At 41.3% G+C, this 20,553-nt stretch overlaps 5 protein-coding genes across 8 annotated transcripts in view; all 5 read right to left on the bottom strand.

Moving 5' to 3' along the window:
• LOC118408223 (zinc finger protein 525-like) overlaps positions 1 to 381 on the bottom strand; it is a 1,729-nt gene extending 1,348 nt beyond the window's left edge. The window contains exon 1 of one of the 2 annotated variants that reach the window (XM_035808873.1): positions 219 to 381. Coding sequence is in view for 1 of the 2 variants with exons in the window: in XM_035808872.1 (XP_035664765.1) it covers positions 215 to 305 (91 nt within the window). In the remaining variant the exon portion in view is untranslated. Of the gene's footprint in view, positions 1 to 214 lie in introns of both variants that reach the window. The other variant, XM_035808872.1, reaches the window with a different exon arrangement.
• Positions 382 to 2,761: 2,380 nt separating this feature from the next.
• Positions 2,762 to 4,422, bottom strand: LOC118408225 (zinc finger protein 525-like). 2 transcript variants are annotated; one of them, XM_035808876.1, is made up of 2 exons: positions 4,285 to 4,422; positions 2,762 to 3,873 (listed from the first exon to the last, which is right to left on the bottom strand). In XM_035808876.1, exon 2 carries the CDS (start codon positions 3,869 to 3,871, stop codon positions 2,816 to 2,818), a length of 1,056 nt encoding a protein of 351 aa, XP_035664769.1. In that variant the 5' UTR covers positions 3,872 to 3,873; positions 4,285 to 4,422; the 3' UTR covers positions 2,762 to 2,815. The 2 variants fall into 2 exon arrangements, with proteins under 2 accessions (XP_035664769.1, XP_035664770.1); XM_035808877.1 differs by having other exon boundaries at positions 4,281 to 4,421.
• A 1,459-nt stretch (positions 4,423 to 5,881) lies between these two features.
• On the bottom strand, positions 5,882 to 8,752 carry LOC118408200 (gastrula zinc finger protein XlCGF57.1-like). Of its 2 annotated transcripts, none has more exons than XM_035808834.1 (2): positions 8,623 to 8,752; positions 5,882 to 7,905 (listed from the first exon to the last, which is right to left on the bottom strand). In XM_035808834.1, exon 2 carries the CDS (start codon positions 7,901 to 7,903, stop codon positions 6,038 to 6,040), a length of 1,866 nt encoding a protein of 621 aa, XP_035664727.1. In that variant the 5' UTR covers positions 7,904 to 7,905; positions 8,623 to 8,752; the 3' UTR covers positions 5,882 to 6,037. The 2 variants fall into 2 exon arrangements, with proteins under 2 accessions (XP_035664727.1, XP_035664728.1); XM_035808835.1 differs by having other exon boundaries at positions 8,619 to 8,743.
• Positions 8,753 to 12,010: 3,258 nt separating this feature from the next.
• LOC118408183 (zinc finger protein 525-like) lies at positions 12,011 to 13,902 on the bottom strand. Its single transcript, XM_035808818.1, has 2 exons — positions 13,794 to 13,902; positions 12,011 to 13,125 (listed from the first exon to the last, which is right to left on the bottom strand). The coding sequence occupies exon 2, from the start codon at positions 13,121 to 13,123 to the stop codon at positions 12,011 to 12,013; it is 1,113 nt and encodes a 370-aa protein (XP_035664711.1). The 5' UTR covers positions 13,124 to 13,125; positions 13,794 to 13,902.
• A 1,915-nt stretch (positions 13,903 to 15,817) lies between these two features.
• On the bottom strand, positions 15,818 to 18,928 carry LOC118408184 (gastrula zinc finger protein XlCGF57.1-like). The gene is made up of 3 exons (XM_035808819.1): positions 18,801 to 18,928; positions 16,609 to 18,066; positions 15,818 to 15,822 (listed from the first exon to the last, which is right to left on the bottom strand). Exons 2-3 carry the CDS (start codon positions 18,062 to 18,064, stop codon positions 15,818 to 15,820), a joined length of 1,461 nt encoding a protein of 486 aa, XP_035664712.1. The 5' UTR covers positions 18,065 to 18,066; positions 18,801 to 18,928.
• Positions 18,929 to 20,553: the final 1,625 nt, after the last annotated feature.

The following is a 20,553-nucleotide window of genomic DNA, read 5'->3' on the forward strand; positions in this document are numbered from 1 at the left end:
AACATAGATTAAATTCCTTTAGATAGTTTATTCAAAGAGTTATCAAACCGTATCATTGTTCATCCTTGCCTAAATATGTAAACAACTAGTAATTGCTGCCCCCCTCCCCTTTCTACAAATCGATCACTGATTTCCTGAAAGAAACCTGTGTTCAATCTAAAGTACAAAGGAAAAAGCAGGCAATCAGTGGACAGGCAGTAAAGACATGTCTTACCTACCGGTTTATGGTACTGATTAACTGCTATCGTGTGGAATCGTCTTAAAAACGGCCTGACTGGAAACAAAGGAAATTTGCCAGTGATCATCCGTAAATCAAAATGGCGGCCTGGCAAACTAACCTTTCAGCGCTGTTGAGGTCGAAGGTCAAAGTTGATTCACCTGATTACCCCGTACAGTTGAACATATTCCTTAACCCATAATAATGACGTAATTGTATTACTTTACTCTGCTAGAATAATGCTGTTCTTGGGTTGTATACTTTGTTTTATTACCTATCATAACGTTAGAAGGTGACGTTTTCGGTGGTGTTTGTATGTATATATGTGTGTATGTTTGTATATATGAATACGTGCATATGCATGTTTGTGCGTGGACAGCATAACTTTAGACGGCTTGGATGGACTGTATTGAATAGTTGCTTTGTGGGTTGATCTTGATGATAAATTTAAATGATGATATAAGATTAAACATGAAAGATGTTATTATGAAAACTTCCAAACGATAACAAAACAACAACGGAGCATGTGCCAAAGTCATCTCGGACTACTAGAAAGACTAGAAATATACACAAATTCGCAAAGACTTTGTAGGTCTTAGAATGCCCAGTGAAGTTTTGGTAATACATATTTATTGGGTTCGTTTATGCCTAAAATGAGTGCAGGTAAAGTACAAATACACAGATAGCATTTGTCAAAGTCATCTTGTAGCTATAAAAATTAAGAATGGATACAAAATGACAAAAGTTCGGCGGCCCTAGAAGTCTCAGTAGAACATACCACTTAATGTTTTGCGTTCATGCTCTTATAAACTACAGTATTAAGTACACGTATAAATAACGGCAAAGAATAAAACAAACTTACAGAGATGTAAGAATGCTGTACAGTCAAACCTGTCTATTGCGGCCACTCAAGGGACTGGTCAAAATTGGCCACTATAGAGAGGTGGCCACTATAGAGAATATGCTAATTAATTGACCACAAGCAATAAGTTACACATGGTTTTAGTACCCACTGATTTATATTAACATAATACAGTACTGTACATGTACTGCAATGATTTTTACACTATATGTATTAAGAAAACAAAAGCTATAAAAAATTTTTAATGTTCTACAGTTAATATTGTCTGAAGAGACCGGTATCGTCATATTTCTTTGATCATTCGTCTTCTATTCTTTGATACTTCGCCGTCCGTGTGTTCCCGCTCGCGTTCACACGTTAGATTCGCCCATTATGCTAATGTGGTACTCACAAGAAAAGTCTCGTCATTTTAGACTTATCTCTTAATAAATGTAAGAATAAAATGCTGCATAGTCTGAAGTTCATATCATTTTGTCTTTGTAACAATTTATTTAGAAAGTTTTTGTGATGCAAATTAACCTAAGCGATAGTGTATTAGAACGTAACTTTAACACAATTTACCTCCGTAATATTGGTGTCGTCTATTAACCTTATATGACCTCGTTTGTCAGTGGGTATGGGTAGCGCCAGTTAACGAAGTTTTGTTTTGAAAATAAATCACAGATGTTTTAAATCCGGCGTAGGGTGACGATACGGCCGCTGCATATGGCCGAACGCGTGCCGAAACATAGGCCAGCGGTCCGCGTGGCCGTAATCGGCAGTGTTTTTGTACCTGCGGGACCGGAAATCGTGTGGCCGTGGCCGCGTTGGACAGGTGGCCGTTAAGCCTATCTCTTAATCATTACGAATCCAAGGGACCGACAAAAAGTGGCCACTATGGGCAGGTGGCCGCTATGCAAAGGTGGCCGCTAATACAGGTTTGACTGTATTTGATTGCATCATAACCACTAAAGCATGGTGTTGCATACTGGTACATCTTGGTTTAACTGGTTTTCGCTTCCTAAGGCATCTGTGATGTAGTTATATAAGTACAGATGTAATACGTAAAGCATAATGACTATATTGCTACTAGTAATATTACTACTCATATAACTACTACTAATAATGAAATGAATATAATCTAACGTTTCAAGTGATATAAGAAAAAGTCTATGACTACGTAGCATTTTAAGCTAGTAATATCAGCATGAATCAGTTACTAGTATTATAGAAAAATTACACCCTTAGTATGAAATACATGCATTTAGATACGTTCGACGAAAAATGTCTATGTTCAAACAGTAACCAGTCTATATCAAATAAATAATAGATATGTTCAAATGGCTTGGGGCTGAAACAGAAAGGGAACAGCTTAACTGACATTTCTGAGCATAACCAAGATTTGAAATTTGGTGAACGTTGACAGACGGCTTTGTGTAGTATTAGTTACTACTTCAGGTAGGTTCCAACCCATCCCGGTGAACCCGCACTCCCCACACAAGTAAGGTTCAACCACGTGTAGGTCTAAATTACTGGTCATTGCAAATATTGTGACAAAGTGAGAAACTGTTACTCCTTGTCGATGTCCACAACTAGTCGCAATAGCTACTGATGCCCCCCTCCCCTTACTTTTCCAAGAAGCAGATATGGTCGCACTGATCACATTTTTGTTTTGAATCTTTAAATGTACTTTTTGCATGTGTCTGGATAGATCAACTATGTCAACCGCCCTGTATCAGTAACCGTCAACTATATCCCTAAGATGTGTGTTTGATCAAGTGCTTCTCTAAGTAATCTTTCCTTGTAGCAGAATAGTCGCATTGGTCACATTTATAGGGTTTCTCGCCTGTATGTGTTCTCATATGTACGGTTAAGTAAGACATGTCAGCAGCCCTATATCCGCACTTTCCACACATGAAGGGCTTTTCGCCGGTGTGTTTAGCCATGTGTCGATCCAAATGAAATTTCCGTGCAGCAGAATAGTCGCAATAGTCACATGTATAGGGTTTCACACCTGTATGTTTACCCATATGTGATTTTAACGCAGACCTGTCAGCCGACCTATATCCACACTCTCCGCAGATGTAGCGTTTTTCGCCGGTGTGTTTAGCCATATGTCGGTCTAAGTTTCCTCTCTGAGCAGTGGAATAGTCACATTGGTCACATTTATAAGGTTTCACGCCTGTATGTTTTCTCATATGTACGGTTAAGGAAGACCTGTCAGCCGTCCTGTATCCGCACTCTCCACACAGGAAGGGTTTTTCGCCGGTGTGCTTGGCCATGTGTCTATCCAATTGAGATTTATGTGTAGCGGAATAGTCGCACTGGTCACACTTGTAAGGTTTCTCGCCTGTATGTGTTCTCATATGTGCGGTTAGGTGAGACTTGTGAGCAGTTCTGTATCCGCACTCCACACACATGAAGCGTTTTTCGCTGGTGTGCTTGTCCATGTGTGACTCTAAATGGTCTTTCTTTGCAGCAGAATAGTCGCAAATGTCGCACTTATAAGGTTTCTCGCCAGTATGTTTTCTTGTGTGTCTCGATAGTTTAACCTTTTTGGCTGGCCTATAGTCACATTCCGTACACTCGAAGCGTCTGTCCACAGTACGTTTCAACGCAAGAAATCCCGCTTGCTCTGTATGGACCTGTGCAGGAGGATGGTCAGATTCTACTCCGCACGGTTCCTCGCGTGGAATGCCCCATTTCTTGCTCTGCTGCCTTTCCGTGTCTAATTTCTCGCTTTTGCTTGCCTTGTCCCCATGGTGTACAGTTGACCGATCGTCCATAGCGACCTCACCGCTTCTCTCGCCCATTTCTGAAAAGAACAATAACTCCTACAAAATTGGAACTTTATGGAAGATAAAAAAACAACAACATTCCCATGCCGTCTATACCCGCATTGTTGTCCCGGAACGCTAACGTATCTACTCTATTCATATGGAATACAACAAGCTGTAGTCCGTATTACACACGTACACACACATGCACAAACACGCACGTGCGCGCACTCACATAGATGCATGAACACATAACACCCATACACATACCACACGCGCACATACAAATAACGTTACACACACACACATAGATGCACACACACACAACACACACATGTACACACTTGCTCGAGCGCACAAATGACGTTACATACATACAGTCAATGATACAAATAAACAAATACACACTCTTACAACGTAGATAGGCAGCAAAAAAATGTCTTACCTACCCGTTTATGGTCCTGAGTAACTGCTAATGTGTAGAATTGTCTTAAAAACGACCAAACTGGAAACAAAGGGATCTGCCCGTGATCATCCGATAAATCAAAATGGCGGTCTGGAAAGCTGACCTTTCAGCTTTGTGGAGGTCGAAGGTCAAAGTTGATATACCTGATTACCCCGTACAGTTTGAGCTATTCTTTTATCCATAATAATGACGTAGTTGTATTACTTTGCTCTGCTAGAGTAATGCTGTTCTTGGGTTGGGTTGTATAAATTGTTTCATTATCTACCATAGAAGGTGACGTTTTCGGTGGCGTTTGTATGTATGCATGTGTGAATGTCTGTGTGTATGAATACGTGCAACTGCATGTGTGTGCGTAGACAGCATAACTTTAGACGGCTTGGATGGATTGTATTAACTAGTTGGTATGTGGGTAGGTTTTGATGAGATATATATGAAAAAAAATCAGACTGCACCCTAGCGACTTGTTAGGGTACTGAAGTGGAACTTCTGTCTCGAGTTCTGGACATGTCATGGTCATAGTGTCTGTTTTTTTCGACACAATATAGAGGTAGAAACCCTTACCTGTAATATGCACCACCAAAATCTTAACATATTCCAAGAAAATAAATCTTCAGGCACTTTTGCCAAGACTACCTTTCTTTTTGAGTTGGCCATCTGCGCCTGCGCTGTAATACCGATATTTGCTCCGCCGGTCATTTATTTGGCAATCGATATTTAAACTATGATTTGTATTGTGTATAGCTAAACAGCACGTCTAGAACAAACAGTTGATTTTACTCTATTTATTTTTGATATGTTGTAGATGTCGATCATATAAATCACGATAATGTAAATCATCATAATATACTTCTACTAGTAATGCTACAACTACTTCTAATACATGGAATGAAGATAATATAACAACGTTTGATATGATGTATGAAAAATCGGCATCAAGTCAATGACTGCAGTGTTCTATTGACATTCATCTTATTAACCCGCATCCTGTTGGATGAACTTTGGCCAATTTAACCTCCCAAAGCGGATGTTTTCATTAAGTCCTCCATTCAATAGGCTTTGTAGTGGTATGCAACTTCTACATGAGAAATACCCCAAACTCGTCACAATACAGCTCTGCATGACTAGGGTTAAATATGTTCATCCCATATATAAACGGGCTCAGCAGGACAAGGGTTAAAGTAGTATTATCACCCAGAATAGAAGCATCTATTTGTTATTACGGCAGTATCATGTCGTTTACTATTGAATGCATGCGTTTGAGGCATGAACTATCTCAGTTCAAAACAGCAACTGCATGTAACAAAGTCTAGAGTAATAGTTATGTTCAGGTGGTGTAGGGACTGAACGAAAAGGAAGCGGCAAAGCTCACATTTCAGAGCACAACAACGATTATTTAAAATGCACGTAGATAGACGGCCGTGCAGTCTCTAGATGCCGCAACTAGGAAATGTAAGTTCCGCTCACATGTAGGGTTTCTCAGCGGTCTGTTTGACTATGTGCAGGCATAGCTTACTTGTTAACCTATCCATTGACCCCTGTATGGGTCGTTGGGGCACCGTGACTCCATCCACTATTCTCCACCTGTCTCTGTTCTCCGCCGCTCTTATGGCTTCTGCTTAACTCTACCCGGTCCATTCTCCATGTTGTCTTCCCATCGTTTCTTCCGTCTTTCTGAGACTGTTTGACCATGTGTAGGCCTAACGTACTTGTTCATGGAGGAGACAAACTGTTGTTGTTCAAGAGGCGTGTGTGACCATGTGTTTGTTTAAACACCTCTTATCTGTGACAGAATAGTCACACTGGTCACACTTGTAAGGTTTCTTGCCTGTATGTTTTCTCATATGTACGGTTAGGTTAGATCTGCGAGCAGTTCTGTACCCACACTCTCCGCACTGGTAGGGCTTGTCGCCGGTGTGTTTAGCCATGTGTTGGTCTAAATCGCCTTTCGTTGCAGCATAATAGTCGCACTGGTGACACTTGTAAGCTTTCACACCCCTGTGCCTTTTGATATGCATTGTTAAATTAGACTTCTCAGCCGTTTTGTATCCACACTCCCCACAAACGAAAGGTTTTTCACCTGTATGTTTGATCATATGTCGAGATAGGTTAGGCTTGTGAGCAGTTCTGTATCCACACTCCCCACACATGTAGGGTTTTTCTCCGGTGTGTTTAGCCATGTGTTGGTCTAAATTTCCTTTCTGTGCAGCAGAAAAGTTGCACTGGTCACATTTATAAGGTTTCTCACCTGTATGTTTTCTCATATGTTTGGATAGGCTAGATTTGAAAGCCGCCCTGTATCCGCAGTCCCCACACATGAAGGGCTTTTCTCCGGTGTGTCTAACCATGTGTTGGTCTAAGTGGCATTTCGTTGTAGCAGAATAGTCACACTGGTCACATTTATAGGGTTTTACACCTGTATGTGTTCTCATGTGTACGGTTAAGGTATATTTGTCAGCCACCCTGTATCCGCACTCTCCACACATGTAGGGTTTTTCTCCGGTGTGTATAGCCATGTGTCGGTCTAAATTTGATTTCTGTGCAGTAGAATAGTCGCACTGGTCACACTTGTAAGGTTTGTCACCTGTATGTGATCTCATGTGTACGGTTAAGTAAGACCTATGAGCCGTACAGTAGCCGCACTCTCCGCACATGTATGGTTTTTCTCCGGTGTGTTTAGCCATATGTACGTCTAACCTGCTTTTCACTGCAGCAGAATAGTCGCACTGGTCACACTTGTAAGGTTTCGCACCTGTATGCGTTCTCATGTGTACGGTTAAGTAAGACATGTGAGCAGTTCTGTATCCGCACTCCACACACATGAAGCGTTTTTCGCCGGTGTGCTTGGTCATGTGTGACTCTAAATGGTCTTTCTTTGCAGCAGAATAGTCGCACATGTCGCACTTATAAGGTTTCTCGCCTGTATGTACTCTCATGTGTGCAGATAGGTTAGATCTGACAGCCGTCCTGTATCCACACTCCCCACACATGTATGGTTTTTCTCCGGTGTGCTTAGCCATATGTTGGTCTAAATTGGATTTTTGTGCAGCAGAATAGTCACACTGGTCACACTTGTAGGGTTTCACACCTGTATGTGTTCTCATATGTACAGATATGCGGGACCTGTCAGCCGTCCTGTACCCACACTCTCCACACATGTAGGGCTTTTCTCCGGTGTGTGTAGTCATGTGTTGGTCTAAAGTATCCTTCGCGGCAGCAGAATAGTCGCACTGGTCACACTTATAGGGTCTCTCACCGGTATGTTTTCTCATGTGCACGGTTAAGGCAGATTTATCGGCCGTCCTGTATCCGCACTCTCCACACTTATAGGGTTTCTCACCAGTATGTCTTCTCGTGTGCCTCAATAGTTCAGTTTTTGTGGCTGCCCGATAATCACATTTCGTACACGCAAAGCGTTTAACCGGAAGCCTGTCTAACTGCTTTGTTTGTTGACCCTGTAGGTTAGGATGGTCAGATTCTTCTCCGATCTTTTCCCCATATGGGATGTTCCCCTTTTCATCCTTCTGTTTCCCCGTGTCTGATTTGTCGCTGCTGTTTGTCTGGTTCCTGGGGTCCATAGCAATCTCACTGTTTTTCTGGTCCATTTCTATATGAAGAACAACAAATCATCTAAAATTTAAAGATAGCAAACACTCCCAGTAGTCCCATACTTTTTGTTATCCCACAACAGGGGTAAATATTGAATAGAAGTCTGTTCCGTATCCTAGATCACACATCACACATCACACACACACACACACACCACACACACTCACACACACACGCACACACACACATTCACACAAACACACACACATACACAATGCATAAAGGATACACATGCATGCACACTAATCTCCAAGCAGATCTCCCGTGGCATAATACAGTACCATAAGCTGGGGAATGTGTTTAGCCGGCATAGGAGTAAATTGGTCACACGAAGCCAATTTACCCCTCTGCTGGCTAAACTCCTTCCCCCTGCAGCTTATGATACTGTCTTATGCCACGGAAGATCTGTTTGGAGATTACATGCACACAGTCACACACATACTGCATATGCTGGTACACACGCGCATTTACAACCGTGCAACAATTTAGGAAGACCCCGCCCCCAAGGCAAAATGCTTCAGAATCTAAAAAGTCATCAAGCCCAAGTGCATCAAACCGTTGCACTGATAAACCTTGTCGATGTCTACAAATCATTTACGTCGTAATGCCCCCCTCCCCATACTGACTTCTACTATACTAGTTCAAGTAAAGAACCCTTGCCCAAAAGAATTAGCAGACGAAGAGTGAATAGACGGTATAAAAAGGGTTTACCTACCTGTTTACGGGGTTGATCAATTACTGATGTGCTGAATTGTCTTGAAAACAGCCTCAAACTGGAGGCAAAACGAATCGTGCGTGATATTCCGAAAATCAAGATGGCGGACAGGTAATCTGACCCCTTTTACACCACGAGGGTCGAAGGTCATAGTTGATATACCTGATTACCCATAATGTTCTAACCTATCACAACGATGTAGATCAACGCTTCAACGCTGTCTGTTTGCATGTTTGCTGGTTTTACAGCTCTAATGGTAATCCATGTGAATATATGTGAACATATCAGTCTGCTCGATCAAAGAGTGGCATATCCAAGTGGCGCAAGCGGTAACGCAAGGTGTAAAAGGACTCGACTTATGTATGCCATAAAGGGAACGTAAGCTATAAAGCAGTTACTCAAGCAACTGGAATCATTACTGGATATAATTTTGGATGAATGAATATACTTGTTTGCATGGACATGATACATGTATATAATTTCTCTATGATTCAATGTTTACTGGTAGGTAGCACATATAATTCACCTTCCCCATGTCATTAGATAAACCTTTTAAGCGAGAAGCAGTTGGACTAAGGTATACCTTTCTTTAAACGTCGATGAAGGTTAGACATCTAGGTTATAAGATACGCCAAAAAGCAGTTACTCAAGCAAATGGATATGATTTTCGAAACGGTCAGAAGTTTCAGACACTATCTGTCCTAAGAGACACTGGAGAGATCTGTTGGAAAGCAGTTATTGTATCCTAGCTATGAATCGATATGCAAAAGTAATTTAGTTGTGTTTATCATAACTATGAATGAATGCTTCCGATAATGTACTTAATGCTTTCTATTGTTTATCTATTTGTTTACAAACAGCCAGGGCTAACCCGTCCGGTTGAATGATGTAAATCACCATGTGGCTGATACGAGACAGCTAGAGGTTCGCCAGGCCTGCATCCGGGTGATTTGAAGTGACCCGATGGTCAAATTGAATGAATCACCAACACACGACAGAAGGATTTGCACCAACGCACACCGCAAAATCGCACGTGTGGGGGTTCTTTAACGTGCATGGGGTGTGGCTCTCCCCATACACGGACCTCCATTTAACGTCCTATCCGAGGGACGGTCATAGCCGAAGCTAGGTACTCATTTTCACCTGAGTAAAGTGACGAAAGCCGTGTAAAGTGCCTTTCTCAAGGGCAAAAAATCGGTGGCACGGCAGTCGGATTCGAACCCACAACCTCTCGGTTCCGAGGCGAATAAACTACCACTGTGCTACGCGGTCGCACTCGTAATGCTTTCTCGTTACAATCGATCGCCATAATAGATAACAGGTATGAACAGCACGGAAAGCAAAGTTGGGTTGAAGGAACAATTGACTTTATCTTTCTTTGTGATGCAAATTATCAGAAGGCTTTAATGATAATCTATCAATCAATCAATCGTTCGCATGCATCATTTGTTGATAAACGCACACGATAAATATAACCTAGCGACATTTTGCTTAGAATGTAACAAAGAAATAAAGTAAAAAGTCAATGACATGGTGTTAAATCAGCATTTGGATACCAATACGCTAGGATTTCAGTCAGAAATGTCAGTATCGATTCTTTATTACAGAAATAACATACAGTTTGATATGTCAATGAAGGTTAGACAACAAGGTGATAAGATACGCAAAAAAGCAGTTACTCAAGCAACTGGATATGATTTTACAAAATAAGTAAGTGTAGCCGCTTATTCGTATGCATACAATACAGAATGTTTCTATCATGTTAATGCATACAGTATGCACAAGGTCTAGCGTATTAGACATGCATACAACGGGCGTTCACTTCGCCATTGGCCTGAACAAAAATGACGTGGTTTATCCCACAACGAGGAGTACATCGACAATTATTTAGAACATAGTGCATACTGATTCTTTTTTAAATTTTTTAAAATCTTTATTGAGAAAAAAGACCTTAACAATTACACATATTGTGACATCTACATGTATAGCTTCATGACTACATCTCTGACTACAGCAGATACGTAGCTATAAAACTTTGCACTTGGCTCTCGAAATTCCGGACGTTGTTACATTTACAATTAACATCTATTATCATAATACCGCCACGTTTACGACGATTTCTCTAGCCATACTGATTTGACAAATTGTCAACGCATCATTTTCTCCAGTTACATGTTGCTGCTACATCTTACCCTTGCCACTTCTACTGTGTAACTTTTTTTTTTGTCTCTTTTATCATGGAATAGTGGATACTGATATACGGCTATTAATAGTCATGCAACTATACCAAAGTCCATCCTGGTGAATCCGCACTCATCACACATGTTGGGTTGGTGTATTCATAAACTACAGCGTGTTTGACCATGTGTATTTATTAGCTATATTTCTATGAAACAGAAATGCCGGACTTATCGCATTTGGGATGAAGGAGAGTTTTTTTTTACACAACCAGTAGTTACTTACATGGCTTACGTTTCGATGTCTCTCTGACACATCGTCAGAGCTTCTAACTGGAGTTCTGCTTCTCACCGCTATATGTAGCCGATGTAGGTGGCGCTTTTGCGGTGAGAAAACAATCCCAAACGTGACTTAGCTTGCATCCTCCCTCGTCCCGGTTCATCACTGGGGTTGACTTTCTTATCCAGATGGCCTCCTTAATCCACCGTGCCCGCCTATTGTCTTCCCTGTCTATGACCTTCGCCCCTCCCAGTCAATTAAGCAATTGTTCCTAGGCCTGGCGATATGGTCTGTAACTGCCGACTTCTTTTCTTCTTTCAGTGGTTTTTTAAAAAAGAATTTTCCTTCATCCTATATTCTACCAACCTGATGAAACTATTTTCGGAAGTTATCGCATTTGATTTGATAATCTGTATTTTGTGCGTGTCCTGGATACGTAAGATTTTTCAACCGTCTTGTGTCTGCACTTGTCAAATGTATCGCTAAGAATCGTGTTCGGCCAAGTGTTTGGTTAAGTAGCTTTTCTTTGTAGCAGAATAGTCGCACTGGTCACACTTGTAACGTTTCTCACCTGTATGTGTTCTCATATGTGCGGTTAGGTTAGACCTGTGAGCCGTCCTATATCCGCACTCTCCACACATGTAAGGTTTTTCTCCGGTGTGTCTAGCCATGTGTGAGTCTAAATCGCTCTTCTTTGCAGCAGAATAGTTGCACTGGTCACATATATAAGGTTTCTCACCTGTATGTGATCTCATATGTACGGTTAAGGAATACCTGTCAGCCGTTCGGAGTCCGCACTCCCCACACATGTAGGGTTTATTTCCGGTGTGTGTAGCCATGTGTTTGTTTAAACCGCTTTTTGTTGCAGCAGAAAAGTCGCACAGGTCACACTTGTAAGGTTTCGCACCTGTATGTGTTCTCATGTGTACGGTTAAGGAATATTTTTCAGCCGCCCTGTATCCGCACTCTCCACACATGTAGGGTTTTCTCCGGTGTGATTAGCCATGTGTCGGTCTAAATTTCCTTTCCTTGCAGTAGAATAGTCACACTGGTCACACTGATAAGGTTTCACATCTGTATGTGTTCTCATATGTATGGTTATGTAAGACCTGGCAGTCGCCCTGTATCCGCACACTCCACACATGAAGCGTTTTCCTCCGGTGTGGTTAGCCTTGTGTCGGTCTAAATTTCCTTTCTGTGCGGTAGAATAGTCGCACTGGTCACATTTGTAAGGTTTTGCACCAGTATGTATTCTCATGTGTACGGATAGGTTAGACATGTGAGCAGTTCTGTATCCGCAATCCACACACATGAAGCGTTTGTCGCCGGTGTGTCTAGCCATGTGTGACTCTAGATGGCATTTCTTTGCAGCAGAATAGCCACACATGTCGCATTTATATGGTTCCTCACCTGTATGCCTTCTCATGTGTACGGTTAAGGCAGATCTATCAGCCGACGTGTGCCCGCACTCTCCACACATGTAGGGTTTATCTTCGGTGTGTGCAGTCATGTGTCGGTCTAAGTTTCCCTTCCGTGCAGCGGAATAGTCACACTGATCACATTTGTAGGGTTTCTCGTCTGTATGTGTTCTCATGTCTCCCGTTAGATTAGACATGTAAGCAGTCCTGTATCCGCAATCTTCACACCTAAATAGGTTTTCTCCAGTATGCTTAGTGATGTGAAGGTCTAAAGAAACTTTGTGTGCAGCAGAATAGTCACACTGGTCACAATTGTAAGGTTCCTCACCAGTATATTTTCTCGTGTGCCTTAATAGTTCAGATTTTTTGGCTGCCCGAAAACCACATTCCGTACACACAAAGCGTTTAACCCTGGTGCGTTTCACCGGTAGTTTGTCTAACTGCTTTGTTTGTTGACCCTGTAGGGGAGGATGGTCAGATTCTTCTCCGATCTTTTCACCATATGGGATGTCCCGGTTTTCATCCTGCTGTTTCCCCGTGTCTGATTTGTCGCTGCTGTCTGTCTCGTTTCCGGGGTGTGTAGTTAGTAGATCGTCCTTTGCAATCTCACTGTTTTTCTGGTCCATTTCTATATGAAGAACAACAAATCATCTAAAACTGAAAGATACATAGCACTCCCAGTAGTCCAATACTAGTCTTTATCCTGCAACAGCGTTAAAAATTGAATACAAGACTGTTCGGTATCCTAGATAACACCCCCACACACACACACACACACACACACACACACACACTGCATAAAGGATACACATGCATGCACACTAATCTCCAAGCAGATCTTCCGTGGCATAAGTAGTACCATAAGCTGGGGAAGGTGTTGAGCCGACAGAGGAGTAAATTGGCCACGCGAAGCCACACCATGCTTATGATACTGTCTTATGCCACGGAAGATCTGCTTGGAGATTACATGCACACAGTCACACACATGCATGCACTCAAACACACATGCTAGTACACACGCGCATTTACAAACGTGCAACAATTTAGAAAGACCCCGCCCCAAGGCAAAATGCTTCAGAATTTAAAGAGTCATCAAGCGTAAGTGCATCAAACCGTTGCACTGATAAACCTTGTCGATGTCTACAAATCATTTACGTCGTAATGCCCCCCTCCCCATAATGACTCGATCTGATAAAAGCTCCTTGACTATACTAGTTCAAGTAAAAAAAAAAAAACCTTGCCCAAAAGAATTAGCAGACAAATAGTGGATAGGTAGTATGAAATGGTCTTACCTACCTGTTTACGGGGTTGATCAATTATTGATGTGCTGAATTGTCTTGAAAACAGCCTCAAACTGGAGGCAAAACTAATCGTGCGTGATATTCCGAAAATCAAGATGGCGGACAGGTAATCTGACCCCTTTTACACCACGAGGGTCGAAGGTCATAGTTGATATACCTGATTACCCATAATGTTCTAACCTATCACAACGATGTAGATCAACGCTTTCAACGCTGTCTGTTTGCATGTTTGCTGGTTTTACAGCTCTAATGGTAATCCATGTGAACATATCAGTCTGCTCGATCAAAGAGTGGCATATCCAAGTGGCGCAAGCGGTAACGCAAGGTGTAAAAGGACTCGACTTATGTATGTCATAAAGGTAACGTACGCTATAAAGCAGTTACTCAAGCAACTGGATATAATTTTGCATGAATGAATATACTTGTTTGCATGGACATGATACATGTATATAATTTCTCTATGATTCAATGTTTACTGGTAGGTAGCACATATAATTCACCTTCCCCATGTCATTAGATGAACGATTTAAGGGAGAAGCAGTTGGACTAAGGTATACCTTTAAACGTCGATGAAAGTTAGACATCTAGGTTATAAGATACGCCAAAAAGCAGTTACTCAAGCAACTGGATATGATTTTGGAAACGGTCAGACGTTTCAGACAACCATCTGTTGCCTTTCCTAAGTGACACTGGAGAGATCTGTTGGAAAGCAGTTATCATATCCTAGCTATGAATTGATATGCAAAAGAGATTTAGTTGGAGAATAGGTTCATCCTAACTATTCATTATCATGCAAAAAAGGAGAGGAAGACAGTTTTTGGTAGTCCAAAGGACACAGGGGACAGCAAAATTAAGACTATGTTGATGCAAATGAGTTGAATAAGGTCAAGGGTCAAACATTTACCTGATTACCCCATAATGTTTAATCTATAAGCAATCTAAATTTAGAATAACTTTTAATTTATCTGCTTACACAATATAGTACAACGCTTCCAAAAATGTTCTTGGCTCGGGTTTTTAAAGTCTTTCTGTCTATTTGTTTATCTGACACCTCTACAGGAATGTCATGTAAACTTTGCATATGATGGTTTCAGTATGCAAAACGTGATGAGCCGTATATGGCTTCAAATAGTGTGTTCAAAAGTTGCATTCTCGTTACATGCAATCGCCCTAATAGATTATATGAATATAACAGCACATATAGCAATCAGCAAAGTTGGGTTGAACAAACAGTTTCTTTTATGTTTCTTTGTGATGCTATAATGATGAAATTACATGATGAATATAACCTAACAACGTTTCGCTTACAATGTAACAAATAAATAAAGTAAAAAGGCAATGACATGGTGTTAAATCGGCATTTGGATACCTATAAGCTTGGATTTTCAGTCAGTGATACCAGTATAAACTCTTTATCACAGAAATAACATACAGTTTAATACGTCGATGAAGGTTAGACATCAAGGTAATAAGTTACACAAACAAAATTATATCCAGTTCCTTGAGAAACTGATTTTTGGCATACAGTAGAATGCAGAATGTTTCTGTCACGTTGTATTATACAATGCGTACACGGTTTAGCGTATTAGACATGCATGCAACGGGCGTTCACTTCGCCATTGGCCTGAACAAAAATGACGTGGTTTATCGCAAAACGAGGAGTATATCGACAATTATTTAGAACAAAGTGGATACTGATTCTTTTTTTTAAGCTTTATTGAGCAAAAAGACCTTAACGATTACACATATTGTGACATCTACATGACATATAGTATGGCTTCATGACTACATCTCTGACTACAGCAGATACGTAGCTATCAAAATTTGGACTTGGCTGTTGCAATCCCGGACGTTGTTACATTTACAATTAACATCTATTATCATAATACCGCCACGTTTACGACGATTTCTCTAGCCATACTGATTTGACAAATTGTCAACGGATCATTTTCTCCAGTTACATGTTGTTGTTACATCTTACCCTTGCCACTTCTACTGTGTAACTTTTTTTTGTCTCTTTTATCCTGGAATAGTGGATACTGATATACGGCTATTTAATAGTCACGCAACTATACCAAAGTTCCATCCCGGTGAATCCGCACTCATCACACATGTTGGGTTGGTGTATTCATAAACTACAGCGTGTTTGACCATGTGTATTTATTAGCTATATTTCTATGAAACAGAAATGCCAGACTTATCGCATTTGGGATGAAGGAGAGTTTTTTTTACACAACCAGTAGTTACTTACATGGCTTACGTTTCGATGTCTCTCTGACACATCGTCAGAGCTTCTAACTGGAGTTCTGCTTCTCACCGCTATATGTAGCCGATGTAGGTGGCGCTTTTGCGGTGAGAAAACAATCCCAAACGTGGCTTAGCTTGTATCCTCCCTCGTCCCGGTTCATCACTGGGGTTGACTTTCTTATCCAGATGGCCTCCTAAATCCACCGTGCCCGCCTATTGTCTTCCCTGTCTATGACCTTCGCCCCTCCCAGTCAATTAAGCAATTATTCCTGGCGATATGGTCTGTAACTGCCGACTTCTTTTCTTCTTTCAGTGGTTGTGTAAAAAAGAATTTTCCTTCATCCTATATTCTACCAACCTGATGAAACTATTTTCGGAAGTTATCGCATTTGATTTGATAATCTGTATTTTGTGCGTGTCCTGGATACGTAAGATTTTTCAACCGTCTTGTGTCTGCACTTGTCAAATGTATCGCTAAGAATCGTGTTCGGCCAAGTGTTTGTTTAAGTAGCTTTTCTTTGTAGCAGAATAGTCGCACTGGTCACACTTGTAAGGTTTCTCACCTGTATGTGTTCTCATATGTGTGGTTAGGTTAGACCTGTGAGCCGTCCTATATCCGCACTGTCCACACATGTAAGGTTTTTCTCCGGTGTGTCTAGCCATGTGTGAGTCTAAATCGCTCTTCTTTGCAGCAGAATAGTTGCACTGGTCACATATATAAGGTTTCTCACCTGTATGTGATCTCATATGTACGGTTAATGAATACCTGTCAGCCGTTCGGAGTCCGCACTCCCCACACATGTAGGGTTTATTTCCGGTGTGTGTAGCCATGTGTTTGTTTAAACCGCTTTTTGTTGCAGCAGAAAAGTCACACAGGTCACACTTGTAAGGTTTCGCACCTGTATGTGTTCTCATGTGTACGGTTAAGGAATATTTTTCAGCCGCCCTGTATCCGCACTCTCCACACATGTAGGGTTTTTCTCCGGTGTGATTAGCCATGTGTCGGTCTAAATTTCCTTTCCTTGCAGTAGAATAGTCACACTGGTCACACTGATAAGGTTTCACATCTGTATGTGTTCTCATATGTATGGTTATGTAAGACCTGGCAGTCGCCCTGTATCCGCACACTCCACACATGAAGCGTTTTCCTCCGTTGTGGTTAGCCTTGTGTCGGTCTAAATTTCCTTTCTGTGCGGTAGAATAGTCGCACTGGTCACATTTGTAAGGTTTTGCACCAGTATGTATTCTCATGTGTACGGATAGGTTAGACATGTGAGCAGTTCTGTATCCGCACTCCACACACATGAAGCGTTTGTCGCCGGTGTGTCTAGCCATGTGTGACTCTAGATGGAATTTCGTTGCAGCAGAATAGCCACACATGTCGCATTTATATGGTTCCTCACCTGTATGCCTTCTCATGTGTACGGTTAAGGCAGATCTATCAGCCGACGTGTGCCCGCACTCTCCACACATGTAGGGTTTATCTTCGGTGTGTGTAGTCATGTGTCGGTCTAAGTTTCCCTTCCGTGCAGCGGAACAATCACACTGATCACATTTGTAGGGTTTCTCGTCTGTATGTGTTCTCATGTGTCCCGTTAGATTAGACATGTAAGCAGTCCTGTATCCGCAATCTTCACACCTAAGTAGGTTTTCTCCAGTATGCTTAGTGATGTGAAGGTCTAAAGAAACTTTGTGTGCAGCAGAATAGTCACACTGGTCACAATTGTAAGATTCCTCACCAGTATGTTTTCTCGTGTGCCTTAATAGTTCAGATTTTTTGGCTGCCCGAAAATCACATTCCGTACACACAAAGCGTTTAACCCTGGTGCGTTTCACCGGTAGTTTGTCTAACTGCTTTGTTTGTTGACCCTGTAGGTTAGGATGGTCAGATTCTTCTCCGATCTTTTCCCCATATGGGATGTCCCGTTTTTCATCCTGCTGTTTCCCCGTGTCTGATTTGTCGCTGCTGTTTGTCTGGTTCCTGGGGTCCATAGCAATCTCACTGTTTTTCTGGTCCATTTCTATATGAAGAACAACAAATCATCTAAAATTTAAAGATAGCAAACACTCCCAGTAGTCCCATACTTTTTGTTATCCCACAACAGGGGTAAATATTGAATAGAAGTCTGTTCCGTATCCTAGATCACACATCACACATCACACACACACACACTCACACACACACACACACACACACACACACACACATTCACACAAACACACACACATACACAATGCATAAAGGATACACATGCATGCACACTAATCTCCAAGCAGATCTTCCGTGGCATAAGTAGTACCATAAGCTGGGGAAGGTGTTGAGCCAGCATAGGAGTAAATTGGCCACATGAAGCCAATTTACCCCTCTGCTGGCTAAACTCCTTCCCCATGCAGCTTATGATACTGTCTTATGCCACGGAAGATCTGCTTGGAGATTACATGCACACAGTCACACACATGCATGCACTCAAACACACATGCTTGTACACTCGCGCATTTACAAACGTGCAACAATCTAGGAAGACCTCGCCCCCAAGGCAAAATGCTTCAGAATTTAAAGAGCCATCAAGCCTAAGTGCATCAAACCGCTGCACTGATAAACCTTGTCGATGTCTACATATCATTTACGTCGTAATGCCCCCCTCCCCATACTGACTCGACCTGACTTCTACTATACTAGTTCAAGTAAAGAACCCTTGCCTAAAAGAATTAGCAGACGAAGAGTGGATAGGTAGTATAAAATGGTCTTACCTACCTGTTTACTGGGTTGATCAATTACTGATGTGTTGAATTGTCTTGAAAACAGCCTCAAACTGGAGGCAAAACGAATCGTGCGTGATATTCCGAAAATCAAGATGGCGGACAGGTAATCTGACCCCTTTTACACCACGAGGGTCGAAGGTCATAGTTGATATACCTGATTACCCATAATGTTCTAACCTATCACAACGATGTAGATCAACGCTTTCAACGCTGTCTGTTTACATGTTTGCTGGTTTTACAGCTCTAATGGTAATCCATGTGAACATATGTGAACATATCAGTCTGCTCGATCAAAGAGTGGCATATCCAAGTGGCGCAAGTGGTAACGCAAGGTGTAAAAGGACTCGACTTATGTATGTCATAAAGGTAACGTACGCTATAAAGCAGTTACTCAAGCAACTGGATATAATTTTGCATGAATTAATATACTTGTTTGCATGGACACGATACATGTATATAATTTCTCTATGATTCAATGTTTACTGGTAGGTAGCACATATAATTCACCTTCCCCATGTCATTAGACGAACGATTTAAGGGAGAAGCAGTTGGACTAAGGCATAAACGTCGATGAAGGTTAGACATCCAGTTTATAAGAAACGCCAAAAAGCAGTTACTCAGGCAACTGGATATGATTTTCGAAACGGTCAACCGTTTCAGACACCATCTGTTGCCTTTCGTAAGTGACACTGGAGAGATTTCTTGGAAAGCAGTTATCATATCCTAGCTTATATGAATTGATATGCAAAAGAGATTTAGTTGGAGAATAGGTTCATCCTAACTATTCATTATCATGCAAAAAAGGAGAGGAAGACAGTTTTCGGTAGTCCAAAGGACACAGGGGACAGCAAAATTAAGACTATGTTGATGCAAATGAGTTGAATAAGGTCAAGGGTCAAACATTTACCTGATTACCCCATAATGTTCAATCTATAAGCAATCTAGAATAACTTTATTTATCTGCTAACATAACATAATACACACGCTTCCAAAAATGTTATTGGCTCGTGTTTTTTAAGTCTTTCTGTCTATTAGTTTATCTGACACCTCTGAAGGAATGTCACGTAAACTTTCCTGGATGGTTTCATTATGCAAAACGTGTGGACCCGATGAGGCGTATATGGCTTCAAATAGTGCGTTCACAAGTTGCATTCCCGTTGCAGGCAATCGCCCTAATATATATGAATATAACAGCACAGATTGCAATCAGCAAAGTTGGGTTGAACGGTTTATTTTATGTTTCTTTGTGATGCATATTATCTGAATGCTCTAATGATAAAAGTACATGATGAATATAACCTAACAACGTTTTTAGGTTATATTCATGACTGAAGGTTAGACATCCAGGTAACAATATACACCAACAAACAGTTGCTATAGCAACTGGATACGATGTTCCAAAATCATATCCAGTTCCTTGAGAAACTGCTTTTTGGCATACAGTATAATACAGTAAGTGAGTGTAATACAGAACGTTTCTATCATGTTAATGCATAAAATATGCACAAGGTCTAGCGTATTAGACATGCTTACAACGGGCGTTCACAACGTCATGGGCCTGAACAGAAAGGGAATGGTTTATCGCCCAACTAGGAGTATATCGACAATGATTTAGAATATAGTGGATGCTGATAGACGTCTTTATAGTAATGCGATTTAACGAAAATTCCATCCCGATGAATCCGCATCCCCACATATGTAGGATTGGTGTATTTATAAACTACGGCGTTTCCGACCGTGTGTAC

The sequence above is a fragment of the Branchiostoma floridae genome, unplaced genomic scaffold (genome assembly GCF_000003815.2).
Source record: "Branchiostoma floridae strain S238N-H82 unplaced genomic scaffold, Bfl_VNyyK Sc7u5tJ_1560, whole genome shotgun sequence".
In the NCBI taxonomy this organism is placed as follows: Eukaryota; Metazoa; Chordata; class Leptocardii; order Amphioxiformes; family Branchiostomatidae; genus Branchiostoma; species Branchiostoma floridae.